Source organism: Odocoileus virginianus, chromosome 9 (genome assembly GCF_023699985.2).
Source record: "Odocoileus virginianus isolate 20LAN1187 ecotype Illinois chromosome 9, Ovbor_1.2, whole genome shotgun sequence".
Lineage (NCBI taxonomy): Eukaryota > Metazoa > Chordata > Mammalia > Artiodactyla > Cervidae > Odocoileus > Odocoileus virginianus.
The window spans coordinates 49,217,039-49,234,123 of record NC_069682.1 but is presented as its reverse complement, the minus strand read 5'-3'; the positions used below and the strand labels follow the sequence as shown (position 1 = coordinate 49,234,123).

Below are 17,085 nucleotides of genomic sequence, written 5' to 3'. Positions count from 1 at the left end.
ATCCACCTTGCAATGCAAGGAACACCAGTTCAACCCCTGGTCCAAGAAGATCCCACATGCTACAGGGCAACTAAAGCCCATGCACCACAAATACTGAGCCCAAACACCACAACTACTGAAACCTGTGTGGCCTAGAGCCCATGCTCCCCAACAAGAGAAGCCACCACAACCCAGCACAGCCTAAATAAATATTTTAAAAAAAATAGGTAAAGGGATTAAATAGCCGTTTCTCTAAAGAAGATACATAGATGGTCAACAAGCACATGAAAAGATGTTCAACAGCATTGGTCATTAAGGAAATGTAAGTTAAAACCACAACAAAATTCACAACAGGTAGGATGCTATAGTCAAAAATATGGAAAATTACAAGTGTTGATAAGGATATGGAGAAATCGGAACCCTCATACATTGCTGGTGGGAAAATAAAATGCTATAGTCACTGTGAAAAAGAGTTCATCAACTCTTTGAAAGTTAAACATAGAATTACCATAAGACCCAGAAATTTCACTCCTAGGTATATACCCAAGACAAATGAAGAAGTATGTCCACAAGGAAGTTTGTATACTATGTTTATAGCATTATTCATGAGAGCCAAAAGGTGTAAACAACCCAAATGCTCATCAGCAGATAAATGGGTAATCAAATTGTGGCATATACATACAGTGAAATATTATTCAGCCATAAAAAAGTAGCAGTGTACTGATGCTTGCTACAACTAGAAAGAGGCTTGAAAACATGCTAAATGAAAAGCCAGATACAGAAAGGTCATATGTTGTATGATTTATTTTATGTAATGTATCTATAATAGACAAATCCATAGAGACAGAAAGCAGGGAAGGTGGGATGGGGACCAACTACTTAATAAGTACCACATATTTTTGATGAATAAATGTGTGTGTGTGTGTGTTTTAAAGATTTATTTATTTATTTTATTTTTGGCTATGATGGGTCTTTGTTGCTGCACTCGGGCTTTCTCTAGTTTTGGCACATCGGGGCTACTCTTCATTGCAGTGTGCTGGCTTCTCATTATAGTGGCTTCTCTTATTGTGGAGCACAGGCTCTAGACACACAGGCTTCAGTGGTTGCAGTGTGTGAGCTCAGTTGTTGCAGCTTTCTGGCTTAGTTCCTCCATAGCCTGACTCTTCCTGAACCAGGGATTGAACTGGTGTCCCTTGCATTGCAAAGCATATTCTTAACTACTGGACCACCAGGGAAGCCCAAAAAAGTTTTGAAATTAAAGCGAACTAGTGGTTTCACAATGTTGTGACTATAATAAGTACTACTGGATTATACACTTTAAGATGGTTAATTGTGTGTTATATGAATACAAGTAAAAAAATGATAGTATTTTTAACTGAGTCAAGAAGAAATAGAAAGTACTAATAACTATATATCTAATAAGAAAAGCATTCCCACAAAGAAACTGCAAGCCAGGTAGCTTCACCAGTGAATTTCTCCAAATATTTAAGGAAAAAATACTACTCTTATATGACTTTTCCAGAGAAGAGAAGTGGAAGAAATATTTCTTAACTCAAATAATGAGGCCAGATAATTTTGATTCCAAAGCCTGACAAGGACATTATAAGAATGAAAATTATAGACTAATCTCTGTCATGAACAAAATATTAGTAAATCAAATTCAGGGGTGTGCAAACAGGTGGTACATCACAACCAAATGGAGTTTTGTTCCAGGAATGAAGGTTGTTTTAACATCTGAAAATCTGTCAATACAGTGTACCACATTAACAGTAAAAAGGAAAAGTATGATGGGAAAAAAAAGCACTTGACAAAAATTAATACATACTCAGAGAAGGCAATGGCACCCCACTCCAATACTCTTGCCTGGAAAATCCCATGGATGGGGGAACCTGGTGGGCTGTCCAAGAGTCGGACATGACTGAGTGACTTCACTTTCATTTTTCACTTTCATGCATTGGAGAAGGAAATGGCAACCCACTCCAGTATTCTTGCCTGGAGAATCCCAGGGACAGGGGAGCCTGGTGGGTTGACATCTATAGGGTCGCACAGAGTCGGACACGACAGAAGTGACTTAGCAGCAGCAGCAGCAGCAATACATATTCATGACTTTTTTTTAAATCTAAAACTAGGATACAGGGAACTTTGTTTACTTGAATAAAGATATCTACAAAAAAATCTAGAGAAAACATTGTATTTAATAGTAACTACTGATAAGGACATTCACTGTCACCACTTTTATTTAATATTGTACTCAAGGTCCTAGCCAGTGCAGGGGGAAAAAAAGTAAAATAAAGAATAAAGAACAAAATCTGTGAAGGTTAAGCTTTTACTATTTGCAGACAAAATAATTGTATATTTTTAAATCCAAAAACTTCTGCAGATAAGCTGTTTAGAATTAATAAGTGAACTTTGCAAGTCACTAGATACAGGATCAATGTACAAAAATTGAATTTTTTTCTATATAGTAGCAACAAAGAATTAGAATTTTAAAAATTTTAAATACCATTTACAGTAAATCAAAAATTATCAGATACCTAGGAATAAATTTAGTGAAGGATATGTAAGTGTTATACATAGAAATTTGTACAGAGAAGGAAGACCTAATAAATAGAGTATGCCATATTCATAGGTTGGAAATTCAATCTTACAAAGATGTCAGTTCTTCTCCCTAATTAATCTAAAAATTAAACACAATCTCAGTCAAAATCCCAACAGGTTTTTTGTGGAAATTGATGAGCTCATGAAATTTATATGAAAATGCAAAGGCCCAAAAATAACCAAAATAGTTAAGAACAAAGCTTGAGGACTTACACTCAGTTCAGTCGCTCAGTCGTGTCCAACTCTTTGCGACACCATGGACTGCAGCACAATGGGCTTCCCTGTCCATCACCAACTCCCAGAGTTTACTCAAACTCATGCCCGTCGAGTCAGTGATGCCACCCAGCCATCTCATCCTCTGTCATCCCCTTCTCCTCCTGCCCCCAATCCATCCCAGCATCAGGGTCTTTTCCAATGAGTCAACTCTTCACATGAGGTGGCCAAAGTACTGGAGTTTCAGCTTCAGCATTAGTCCTTCCATTGAACACCCAGGACTGATCTCCTTTAGGATGGACTGGTTGGATCTCCTTGCAGTCCAAGGGACTCTCAAGAGTCTTCTCCAATACCACAGTCCAAAAGCATCGATTTTTTTGGCGCTTAGTTTTCTTCACCATCCAACTCTCACATGCATACACGACCACTGGAAAAACCATAGCCTTGACCAGACGGACCTTTGTTGGCAAAGTAATGTCTCTGCTTTTTAATATGCTATCTAAGTTGCTCATAACTCTCCTTCTAAGGAGTAAGTGTCTTTTAATCTCATGGCTGCAGTCACCATCTGCAGTGATTTTGGAGCCCAAAAAAATAAAGTCTGACACTATTTCCACTGTCTCCCCATCTATTTCCCATGAGGTGATGGGACCAGTTGCCATGATCTTAGTTTTCTGAATGTTAAGCTTTAAGCCAACTTTTTCACTCTCCTCTTTCACTTTCATCAAGAGGCTTTTTGGTTCCTCTTTACTTTCTGCCATTAGGGTGGTGTCATCTGCATATCTAAGGTTATTGATATTTCTCTACCAGACCCCAAAATTTGTTACAAAGGTCCAGTACTGAAAACAGAGTGCTGTTCACCCAGCACCCAGATATTCTGTAGTAAAAGGAATCAAGGCTCTTTGAGAGAAGTCATTAACTCCACAACTGAGCATGGAAAGTAAAATATGAGCTTGTAACATGTTTTGGTGCCAGTGAGCTAGAAAATGCATGGAAAAGGATGAGGGCATGTTGAAAGGCCACAAGTCAATCTGAAGGAGGGCCTAAAAGCTTAAATCTATTCTGAACAATAAAATAATGATCATATTAAATTAACACAAATATCCATGAGTCCATGCTTACATAAACAAATGAGGGAGAAGGGGCATCTTTTCCTTACAGAATAATCCCAGTTAATGTACAAGGAATTGGGAAACTATGAAACCACCACTAGGCAAACAGTACAGAATTGTTGCAAGCAGGATGCCTTGATGGTAAAATCAGTGGGCGAAAGCTTGAGAAAAAAATAAATTTTCATAATTTCAATACCTCTCCCCCAACTCATATTGATATTTGCAACTGGTATCAATCAGTTGCAAAGGGGAAAATAATAATTTTACAGTGGGGAGACCCAGTAGACACTGCCATAACCAAGTGATCATATTTGATACATCAGAATCCTGAAAAACAAGGAAAAACTAAGGAACTGTCACAGATTAGTAAAAGCTAAGGAGATGTAACTAGAGGCAAACTGGGATCCTGAATTGGATCATAAGATAGGAAAAAAATATTAGTGAAAAAACTGGTGAAATTCAAATAAAATCTGTTTGGTTAATACTATATGAGTATTAATATCAAAATATCAGTGTTAATTTCCTGCTTTGGATCATTGTACTACGGTTGTGTAAGATGTGAATATTGGAAAACTAGGGAGAGAAGTATATGTGAACTCTGATATTTTTTGAAGCTATCCTCTCAGTCCAAGATTATTTTTAAAAAAAGAAAAAAACTGGCATGGTATTGACACAAGGTGCATTAGTTTCCCAGGGTTGCTGTAACAAAGAACCACAAGCTAAATGGCTTAAAACAACAGAAATTTATTAATCTCTCACAGTTCTAAAGGCTAGGAGTTCAAAATTAAGGTGTTGGCAGGGCCATGCTACCTCTGAAGGCTATCTGGGGAGGATCTTTCCTTACCTCTTAGTTCCTGGTGGTTATCAGCAATCCTTTGTGTTTTTTGACTGGTAGGTACATCACTTCAGTTTCTGCCTTTGTCTTCACCTGGCTTTCTTCCCTGTGTCTCTGTATGTCCTCACATCTTCTTCTAAGAACAACAGTCATATTGGATTTATGGCCCACCCTCATCATAATATGACCTCATTTTAACTAATACATAGTCTGCAAAAATTATATTTCCAATTAAGGTTACATTCTGAAGTAGAAGTTTGATATTAATTTTGAGGGGGCTCTGTTCAATGTAGTACACAAGAATAGGCAAATAAACCAATGGGACAGAACAGAAACTCTAGAAACAGAACCACATACTGATCTGACTTACAGCAGATATATCATTGCAACACAGTGGGGAAGAATCTTTTCAATAAATGAATCGAATGAAAATCTGCCTGTGGGTAAAACAAATCTTGACCTCTACTTCATGTCATACATACAAATTTCAGATGGATCATAAACCTAAATGTGATAGGTAAAATAAATTATTTTCACAGTACACACACAAGATTATCTTCATGATCTGGAGGTTGACAAAGATTTCTTTAACTGCACACAAAAAGAACTGACGTTATTGGAAAGAGTTGATAAACAGGGAAGAGTTGATAAAGTGGCGCATGTGTGCTCAGTCATTGTCCAACTGTTTGTGACCACATGGACTGTAGCCTGCCAGGCTCCTCTGTCCATGGAATTATCCAGGCAATAATACTGGAGTGGGTTGCTATTTCCTCCTCCAGGTGATCTTCCTGACTCAGGAATCGAACCTGAGTGTCCTCCATTAGCAGACAGATTCTTTACCACTGAGCCACCTGGGAAACCCAACTGGGCTTAATTTAAAAGCTGTTGTTCATCAAAAGATAACATTAAAAAAATGAAAAAAGCCATAGAGTAGGAGAAAATAATTGCAGTACCCAACAGAGGCCTTGCATCTAAAATATTTAAAGAACTTCTACAAATCAATAAGGAAAAGACAGTCAATTCATTTTCTTAAATGGACAAAATACTTGAATAGGCATTTCATAAAAGAATATATCCAGGCAGCTCTCACCTTCTGGGATGGCCCACACTGTCTGTGGAGTGTGTTTCTTTCTAAATAAACCCACTTCTTACTTTGTCTCTCACTGAAGTCTTTCTGCAATGAGACTTTAAAGTCTTTCTGCAGTCAAGAAGCAGAGCTTCATTATATCCAGAGACCAGGTGTGATCTTGAAACCAGGCAGGGCCCTATGGGGCTCCCAAGAATGGAGGCCTTTCTGTCTCCCATTTCTTTTTTTAATTTATTTATTTTTTGGTTGAAGGATAACTGCTTTACAGAATTTTGTTGTCTGTCAAACATCAACATGAATCAGCCATAAGTATACATATGTCCCCTCCCTGTCTCCCATTTCTTGTAGGCAAGACTTCAGTCTCCCATGACCTTCCCTGAGTTCCAAAGGGGGGATTAAAACAGTTGCTAATCAAAGGAGGGGCAGCAGCCAAGAAACCAGTGAGGCAAGATTAAAGGGACCAGAGAAGCCCATCAAGATTAGGAGACCTGTCACCTGAGATGAGATTAAGCGAAAGTCTCTCATGTCTGACTCTGTGACTCCATGGACTATTCTGTCCACGGAATTCTCCATGCCAGAATACTGGAGTGGGTAGCCGTTCCCTTCTCCAGGGGATCTTCCCAACCCAGGGATAGAACTCAGGTCTCCCACATTACAGGTGATTCTTTACCAGCTGAGCCACCAGGGAAGCCCAAGAATACTAGAGTGGGTAGCCTATCCCTTCTCCAACAGATCTTCCCGACCCAGGAATCAAACCCAGGTCTCCTGCATTGCAGGATTCTTGAGATTAAAGGAGTACAAGCCCTGCTCACACCCTAATCTTGTCAGATCCCACCTTTGAGCCCTTATAAAAAGCCTCAAGTTCTCTGGGGTTGAGACACATAGTTTTTCGAGGCAGAAACCTGTCCTGTCTCCCTTTGCCTGACAAAACAATAAAGCTATCCTTTTCTGCTTCACTGCCCTGCCTCAAAAAGAAGTATCCAATCAGGCAATAGGCATATGAAAGGGTACTAAACATCATTTGGGAAATGCAAAATTAAAACCAAAATGAGAGGGTATTTCTCTGGCAGGCCAGTGGTTAGGACTTCACCTTCTAATGTAGGGGATGTGAGTTCAGTCCCTGGTCAAGCACTTAAGATACCACATGCCTTGTAGCCAAAAAACCAAAACATAAAACAGAAGCAGTATTCTAACAAATTAAATTAAGACCTTTTCTTTAAAAGTCCACATCAAAAAAAGAAAAAGAAAACCAAAATGAGATACCACTGAACACTCACCAGATTGGCCAAAAAGTTTTAAACTGACCTTACCAAACTGTGGCAAAGACGTGGAACAACTAGAACTTTCATGTATACTACCTACCCATAGGAGTAAAATTTGTACAAGCACTTTGGAGCAGCAGTTCTACTCCTAGGTATATACTCAACAGAAATGAATCTATGTGTCCACTAAAACACACACAGAAGAATTTGTATAGCAGCTTTATTTGTAACAGCCCCAAACTGAAAGAAAACTAAATATTTGTCAACAGTGAAATGGATAGTTTCATATTTATTCATAAAATGGAACACTGTGTCAGTCAAAAATAACAATTACTGCAGCAACATGGATGTATTTCTCAAGTAATTGTTGATTGACAGAAGTCAACACAGAAGAGTATACACCAAATGATCCATTTATGTGAAGTTCAAAAACAATCATAGTTAATCTACAATGATAAAAATTAGGAGTTTTAGGGGTGAATATTGATTGGGAAGAGTCATTTCAGGGATGCTAGAAATGTTCTATGTACTGATCTGGGTGATAGTTATATTAGTGTGTATAGTTATTTTTTTAATATTTGTATTCTTGAGGCTTTTGTTCATTGTTAGATGTATATTATACTTCAATTTTTAATTAAGAAAAATGTGATATATTAAATATTATAAATAGAAAAAGAATTGAGGCTTCATTAAAATATTTGAGATTTTGTTTTAATGAGATTTCACTTAATCTTGTATGTTTGGATAATGTTCTCTAATTCACTGGTCACTTTCTCATAACATAGTAGTGGGTATGTCATTTGAGTGTATTCTAGAATAAAGCTTCTAGATTTTAAACTATAAGTTATACAAATTGATACCAAAAATAGGAAGTTTAAAATTTTTTTCAAAGTCTTATATGGAAATCTCAACATTGCATTGCTCATTTCTGTCTTTTAGGCTAAGACATCAAGCACACAAAGAATTTTATGCCTACAAACAGGTGAGAGAGATTTACTTAAGACCGGCTTTGATCATGTTTTTCACCAAATAATGAGGGCTCAGATTTCCACGCATATTTTGAACTGAGACTGGATTTGCTTGTGTTCATTTTAGTATTTTGCTTGTCAGTTTGCAGTACAATACACTTCACTTTACGTATTCTTAAGTATTACTTGAAGTTATAGAAAGTTCAAATGATAAAATAATACAATTTAACAGGGAACTCTGGCGAACATGCTGTAGCTTAAAATCCTAAAGTTACTGTTATTCTAATGGAGGTCAGAGGTCCAGTAAATGAATTTTTTACCTTCCTCCTTGTTAAAAAACATACTAGTTCCTTGGAGGTAACCAGTTATTATACTGATCTCATCTCTTCCCCTTTTACGTTAAATATTAGTTCACATCATACCACTGAGAAGTCCAGATACTTCTGTCATTGTTAATTCCTTGCCCTTAGTTCTGTTCCTTTGCTGATTTGTTCTTTAAGGTAATAAATTTAACTTTTCTTGAAGGCCCGTAAAATTTTTTTTTTCTTCCATGTGTCGTCCATTAATATTTTACCACTGACACCAAACAGTGGGCCTAGGTGTTCCTTAATTTTCTTTTGAAATTATTTTTGTCATCCTCAGTAGTTGGGAGGCAGAAAGTAGCAGGGGCACAAACTTCAGTTTATTTGGGTCTTTAATCTTGCTGATACTGATGTTACAGAACCATGTCATCATTTTAGAATTACGTATCTTTTTGCCCATCTTTTGTCTGTGTTGCTTTGAAATCTGAGCTCATTGGTGAGTTCCTTAGATGTCCACACTGATATTCATAGGTGACCTCACTCTTCTCCGTGGGTACTGTGAGATTCATTTACAGAGATAAATGTCTTAGTTTTCTAATGGAATGAATCTGTTTGTCTCAGTTTTGTCTCAAATTGTTTTTTGAGAAACCTTTATACTGTTTTCCATAGTTAGTGGCTGTACCAACTTAAGTTCCCACCAACAGCACAGGAGAATTCCCTTTTTTTCCACACCCTCTCCAGCATTTGTTACTTGTAGATTTCTTAATGCTGGCCATTCTGACTGGTGTGAGGTGGCACTCCTTGTAGTTTTGATTTGTATTTCTCTGATAATTAGTATTGAGCATCTTTTCATGTGACTGTTGGCCATCTGTATGTCTTCTTTGGAGAAATGTTTATTTAGGTTTTCTGCCCATTTTTCAATTGGGTTGTTTTTTGTTACTGAGTTGTAAGAGTTGTTTGTATAACTTGGAAATTAAGCCCTCTTCAGTCACATCATTTGTGACTGTTTCAGTCAATTGTGACACATATTTTCTCCCAGTCTGTAGGTTATCTTTTCATTTTGTTTATGGTTTCCTTTGGGCTTCCCAGGTGACTCAGTGGTAAAGAATCTACCTGCCAGTGCAGGAGACATGGGTTTGATCCCTGGGTTGGGAAGATGCCCTGGAGGAGGAAATGGCAACTCACTCCAGTATTCTCAGGGGAGAATCCCATGGACAGAGGAACCTGTTGGGCTGCTGCCCATGGGGTGGCAAAGAGTCGGACACAATTGAGCATGCATGCATGCAGTCTCCATAAAGTTAGGTTAGGAACAGCACCTGGATGAATTTCAAGCCCATTTATATAACTCTGGATAGAGCTAAAGTTTTCTGAGGATAGTAATGTATAATAATAAGCAAAGCTTCAAAAATTAAGGTTGACCTTACCTTTCATTCTTTTACAAATTACCAGTCAGTCCCATGAGTCAAAACTGTGTTTTACCAAATCATGAGGCAAGCAATCTCATTTACTCCCTCCTGCCCATATTAGCAATTACTCCAGATTGGCATGTATTAATGTTGTCTCCCAAAATTTAATCTGTTCTCAAAGAGATTTTAAAATTGCTTTTCAGAAGAATATTGCACCAGTGCTCAAGTTAAAAGAATATTGCTGAAATGTTCTGTCTCAAACTGTAAAAGAGATTCTCCCCAATACTGAATATGAGGTGATATGAGCTATATACACAAGAATATAAAAGAAAAATATTTGTGAGTAAAATGAGACATATTTTAAATTACAGATAAAAACGGGCATAAAAGCATACTTTTTTGTCTTACAGGTTATATTAAAAGAAAAAGTAAAAGAACTGAATTTGCATGAGGTGAGTTGCCTATAAGTATTTTAATCTGTTCTTGAGTATATCTGGGGGCTTCCCAGGTGGCTCAGTGGTAAAGAATCCACCTGCTAATACAGGAGACATGGAAGACTCATGTTCGATCCCTAGGTCCAGAAAATCACCTGGAGTAGGAAATAGCAACCCACTCCAGTATTCTTACTTGGAAAATTCCATGGACTGAGGAGCCTGGTGGGCTACAGTCCATGGAGTTGCAAAGAGTCAGACACAACTGAGCACACACACCACCACTAAGTATATTCTAATAGAAATGGTATGCTCTGGTATGCTTAAACGTCTTTATTTTCAGAAGCTGAAAAAAAAAATTAGGCTTATTTTGATCAGCTTAATAGAATATTTGAGGATGAGGTCACATAAAAATCCATTTTGCAAAGACTTATAAGAGAGTAAAATAACTCATTTTTAACAGGGTTGTTGCCAACATAAGATTTCATAGCAGCAGGGATGCTGCTTGCTATCCACACTATATGAGTAGGAGACAGATCTAAACAAGTTCTTCTACTTAAGATGAATTTGCATTAATTTCACTCTTAAAAATGTTCCCAGAGTTTTTTCTTACCAATGCCACAAAAGAGGCAGTGATTGCTTCATTGCAGTGGGGATTTGGGGAGGTGAGAGAAAAAGATGGAATGGGGAAGAACATACAAGGAGAGATAAGAACTCTTGCAGTTACCTAGTGATGAGGTTGTGGGGTTGGGATATTCACTATGTTGTTATGCTTTCTAAATTAAATACATAAGTGTGTGAGTGTCCTGCTGTATACCTTAAAAAAATAATCTACAATAATTCTTTTTTATTTTATTCCTGTTACCTCTGAGTATGAATGTTCAGAATTTTTATTTTTAGAGCCCTATCTCTTCCACCCCTACTGAGTTTTTTAATTGGTGTTTAAGGACTTGAAAAGCTTCACATTATAATATCTATGTTTTATATAACCTAATGTGGTGAAGCTACGTTGCCAATCTCTTCAAAGAGAGTTAATTTGTAAAAGTATTTGAGTAATAATAAAAACAGTAATTTATGTTATTGTTGAACACTTTGAAGTCATCTGCTGCTTGTTTGGGCTTCCCTGGTGGCTCACACAGTAAAAAGGAATCTGCCTCCAATGCAAGAGACCTGGGTTCAATTCCTGGGTCAGGAAGATCACCTGGAGAAGGGAATGGCAACCCACCCCAGTATTCTTGCCTGGAGAATTCCATGGACAGAGGAGCCTGGCAGGCTACAGTCCATGGGGTTGCAAAGAGTTGGACACAACTGAGCAACTCACACACACACACACACACACACACACAGCTTCTTTGCTCTTTCTGCATATATTTTATCAAAGAGTTGATATGGTACACCATCCTCATTGTATAGTGGTGAGTACCCAGCCTGTCATGCGGGAGACCAGGATTCCCCATCGGGGAGGCAACACGCGCTTTGGGCTTCCCTGGTAGCTCAGCTGGTAAAGAATCCGTACAGCATTTCAGACTTAATCATGGATTAAACTCAAGCATCAGTTACTATTTGATTTAAAATTTTTTCCCAAAACAGTAATAGAAAGTGATCCTCTTCTGTTTGGGGTCATTTTGATGACCATAATTGAAAAGATCAAATTCTAACACACATTAATGATATTGAATAACCATGTTTGTCAGAAATAGAAGTCTTCCTTATTGGCTTGACCTATTAGTTTAGAATCTTTATCCTGAATAAGTACATTGTGGTGCATCATTTTGTATCAGAATTGTTATCCCAGCTGCACCTATCAATTCCAGTTTCACTGTAACTAAGAAAACCTAACCTGGCTGTACAGCTGTTTTCAGAGGCCAATCATATATTTTTCACAGTTCATTTGGTTCTTTTTGGATGCATTTCTTTGTGTTGAAACTATTTTTTGTCAAACTTCGTGTTGTTTGAATCTGTGGATACAGAGGAACTAAAGATACAAAGGAACCGTGGATACAGAGGGCTGACTAGAAATTATACATGGATTTTTCAGCTGCATGAAGGGTCAGCACCCATAGCCCCCTGCGTTATGTTCCAGTGTCAACTGTAATTTTAAAAGTTACTGAATACATAAAACATATCAGACATTGTAATAAACCATGGGGACACAAAGAAACATAACTAATCTCTGCTTTTAAGACATTAACCAAAAAAAAAAAAGACAACCATCTATTACGGAAGACTATAAATGAGAGTTACACAAGAGTATACAGAAGGGTGCCATGTGTTATCTGAAGTAACAGTGAGAGGCTCTTGAGGGGTCCACTATTGTACAATTGCTTCTTCTTGGCTTTCGCTCCCCTAATGGAGCCTTCCTGGGACCTTGCAGACTCAGCTACCCAAACACCACCCACCCCTCCAACTTCTTAGACCACTCTACAGCTATAGTTATTTATATCACTTTTTGTTTACATTGTTCTACCAGTCTAGGAGTCAAGCAACACTCAACATGTGGAAGTAAGGAGATGATGTGTACATATTAAAATCATGAGAATATATTGCCCTTCTGTAAAGAAAAAATACCTTCTTTTAAAACCCATAGTCTTCCTTGTTTACCTTTTCTTCCTCCATCTTTTAATAGAGACATAGATCCAGAGAAACAGATTTCTGAGAGAAAACAATAGGACAGTCATGTAAGTGGGATAATAAATTGCATCTAATGGAATCTTGGTATCAAGAGAAACAGAAAGGTGCCCTGGAAGCTGTGACACACTGGGGCATGCAATGTCTTGTGTTGAAGAAATTGTCAGCACTCAGCTCCAGGGGAATATAGGCCAGCTATTGCCAGATGTGAGTTTTGTTTTAAGAAAAGCCCAAGAGCCTTGTCATTTACCTTCAGTCTTTGATTTGTTCACCGCAGTATCCCCAGCTCTGGTTATCGTTGAGTGGTTGCGTCTATTTCTGGATTCTGTTCTGTCGATTTTTGTGCTTGTTTCCCTTCACCAATACCACAGTTTTGATTACTGTACCTTTATAACAAGTCTTAAAATCAGGTGTATGATTCCTCCAACTTCATTTTTTTTTTCCAAAACTGTTTTAGCTTGTCTAGTTCCTTTGCTCTTTCATGTAAATTGTAGCAGCAACTTGTCTATAACTACACACAGAGAGACACAAACAATCCTGCTTTTTTATTATTACTTGCATTAAATATGTAAATCAGTTAGGGGGAAATTGGCATCTTTACAATTTGAGTCTTCTAATCTGTAAACGCATTATGTATTTATATTTGAAGTAGTGTTTTTATAAACATATATAGTTATGTTTTTTAATCCACCCTGCCAATCTGTCTTTTAATTGATGTGCTTAGACTATTTATGTTTAATGTAATTATTGCTATGTCTGGACTTGGGTCAACTCTTTTATTATTTATCATCTGCTTTTTCTCCTCTTTTTTATTCCTTTGTTTCCCTTTCCTACCTTCTTTTGGGTCATTTAAACATTCATAAAATCATATTATGATTTTATCTTTTTGTATAATTTTTTAGTGGTTGCTTAGGGATTACAAAATAAATACCTAGAATCAATTTTTTAGCACTTCAGTTGGAATGTAGAAACCTTCCCACCATATAGATCCCTTTACTTTTACCCCTATATATAGTAAGTATATAGCATCTATATACATTGAAAATCCCATCAGACGGTGTTGTATTTTTTACTTTCAACCATTAGATATATTTTAAAGAATTCTGGAGGGGAAAAATAGCACATTGTTCCAAGTTTCCTTCTTATGTAATTTTCCTTCTATCTGATGAATCTTGTTCAGCAATTCTTTTAGAGCAGATCTGCTGGCTATTAATTCTGTTACTTTGCTTTCAGCTGAGAATGTCTTTATTTCACCTTTATCCCTAAGTTGACATTTCTTTTCCTTCAGTGCTTTTAAAATGTTGTGCCACTTCCTTCTGACCTCTGTGGTGTCTGATGAGAAAAACGTAGTCATTCAAATCATTGGTCTCCTGTCAATAATGTGTCATTTTTCTCTGGCTACTTTCCATTTTTTTCTTTGCTGTTTGTTTTCAGCATTTAGATTATGATTTGTTTCAGTATGGATTTCTTTGGATTTTTCCTGTTTGGAGTTTACTCAGCTTCATAAATATGTAGATTTGTCTTTCACCAAGCTTTTTAGCTATTATTTCTTCAAATATTTTGTCTGTATTGTACTCTATCCTGCCACTCTCCCAGAGAAGGCCTCGTCCACCTTCTGTGGCCATGTGGGCCAATCAGAACCGTAGGCCTATATCTACAGAGTACAACACAGTGATAACAGACATCCATGTAGCTTCCAAATTTGAGCACATTTGGGTCCATCCCCTTTACTGTTAGGGTGATATTGCAGAAAGGAAAGGAGAACCTACTCCTTCCTGCATCTCAGCAGCTGGGGATCCTAGCTGCACAAGGATCAGGAAAACTGGGTCAGGCAGAGAGTGAAAAAGGAGTCATGCGGCAAACATGCTATGGCCTTGCTCTACCCTCGTTTCCACAGGAAGAGACTCTAGGAAGGTAACCTCATGAAGTCGCCCCTTGTGTAAAATGAAGTTAAAAACATCTTTTCCGGACTTCCCTGATGGTCCAGTGGTTAAGAATCTGCCTGCCAGACGAGTTCTTTACCACTAGCGCCACCTTTAGTATCTATATACATATACATACACATATATATTAAAAACTGAATCACTTTGCTGTACGCCTGAAACACTGCAAATCAACTATATTTCAATTTTAAAAATTAACATTAAAAAAATTTTAGGGACTTCGTGGTGGTCCAGTGGCTAAGACTCCATGCTCCCAATGCAGGGAGTTCAGTCCCTCTTGAGGGAACTAGATCCCACAGGTCACAATTAAGACCTGGTGCAAAAAAAAAGACCTGGTGCAGCCAAATAATAAAACAAATTTTTTTTTTAATTAAAACAAAAAAAAAGAATCTGCTGTCAGTGCAGGGGACACAGTTTGATCCCTGGTCCAGGAAGATCCCACATGCCACAGGGCAACTCAGCCCATGCAGCACCACTACTGAGCCCAAGTGCCACAACTGCTGAAGCTAGAGCGCCTAGAGCCCATGCTCTACACCACCGCAGAGAAGCCACCACAATGAGAAGTCTGCACACCACAACTAGAGTAGCCCCCACTCACTGCAACTAGAGAAAGCCCCTGGGCAGCAACAAAGGTCCAGCACAGCCAAAAATAAATGAAATAAAAATTTTTAAAAAGCATCTTTTCCTTCTCACTTCCCCACAAGCCCACTCCTTTCCCTTTGGTCCAGTGAGGAGGTGACTCTGTTGCTACAAGTTTTGCCACATCCCTTTCTTATGTGGGAGGAGATTTAAAACCCACTCATCTTTCTGAGATTACTGATCAATCTATAAATCACATTACTGAAATTTATTTTTAAATTATAAATACTTAGAACCCAACTGAGGTTTGTCCCAAGTTTACATTGTAAAAAATTATTAAAAAAAAAAACAAACCCAAAGCATGTATAGGGAACTGACAATATTCAGGACCCTAGAAACTGAGTGAGCAGAGTATAGTCCCTCCCTTCCCTCAAAGAGTGCTGTTCTGACAGGAGAGAAAAGTCATAAGCCAGTGAGGCTAGGACAGTAACGGGCTGAGCACACGAATACATGAAGGCCATGGAAGGGACTGCCCGTTGTACTCCAGTTTGGAACAAGAAAGTCAGATCTCTCCTGAGCAGCACAGCCATGTTTAGGTTGCTTTCATAGCTTTCAAAGATTATGACATTAACTGACACCTCTGAATTGGAATGCTGCCTTTGCAGATATATGATTATCCTTGTAACTATTCAAGGAAAAGTGTAATAATTATTGTCCACCACCACCATCAAAGAATGATTGTCTATTTAAAAGAAAATCATTTTGGCTAAATTACATAAGCTGTGGGTCATTATCATTGTATGACATTGTCTTCTCCATGTGACCCTCCATTCCCTAGCTCGCATTTGAGGTAAATTTACAGATTGTGTCAGCCTCTTGGAAAATGTCAAATCCTTCCTTCTTGGGCATTTTAGGGATCATGTACTCTGTGAGTACTAGAAAATTAGTCTTCTTCCCAGTGTGCTATGGTCCCTAAAAGACATTTTCCCTTGAAGTTTGTTTTATTTATGGGTATAATGTCAACATTTAAAAAAAAAAAACCGGAATCATGTATTCCAGGTGGCAAGATTACCAAGATGTCTGTTTCTTCATATAATTTATCTCAGGAGCAAGGGAACTCACACTATAAAAAAAGTTAGGTTAAGTAAGGTAAGTGTTATTCCTTGTTTTGCTTTTATAGCAGTTGAGGTTTAAAAAAGTTGAGGAGAATGGACATATCCTCCAACTTCTGAATGTGGAGAAAAAAAGGTGGCCCTTTATGTTTTTTAGTCTGGAGCCTTCACATTATGATGCCCCTATTGCACCCACAAACTTGAAGCTTCTGCTGTTCCCCAAGCTGCAAAATCACTCTGAAATGCCAGCTCCCTTCTATTCTCTGAAGAGCTGTCAGTTAACTCGCTATTGACTAGCGGATTTTTGCCGAAACTAATGCCTGTGGCTGGTGATTTTTATTTTGGCTGGCCAAAAATCAGTTCTGTTGTCTCACTAACACTTTGCAGGTTATTACATTCACTAGTTACACCTGACACACCTGTAAAGTCTTCTCCAGCACCACGAGCTTCATTTTCACATTCCATATCAGAATCAATCACTAAGGTCTTTTGTCATTTTTGTTGGCCTAATATTCATATCTGAATTAGAAGTGTATTCTGAAAAATCATCTTCTGATACACTAGTATATATGTTGCACAGACAACAGAGAAAGTATCTGCATAAAATTTACCAAAAAATTCTTAATTTGAATT

General features: G+C 37.8%; 1 protein-coding gene across 2 annotated transcripts in view; it reads left to right on the top strand.

Annotated features, from left to right (window-relative positions):
• Nucleotides 1-17,085, top strand: part of RNF24 (ring finger protein 24) — a 105,109-nt gene that overhangs the window by 71,252 nt on the left and 16,772 nt on the right. For both annotated transcript variants that reach the window (XM_020877075.2, XM_070472378.1), the window contains exons 3-4: nucleotides 8,023-8,065; nucleotides 10,170-10,211. In XM_020877075.2, coding sequence (XP_020732734.1) covers nucleotides 8,023-8,065; nucleotides 10,170-10,211 — 85 coding nt within the window. The remainder of the gene's footprint in view (nucleotides 1-8,022; nucleotides 8,066-10,169; nucleotides 10,212-17,085) is intronic.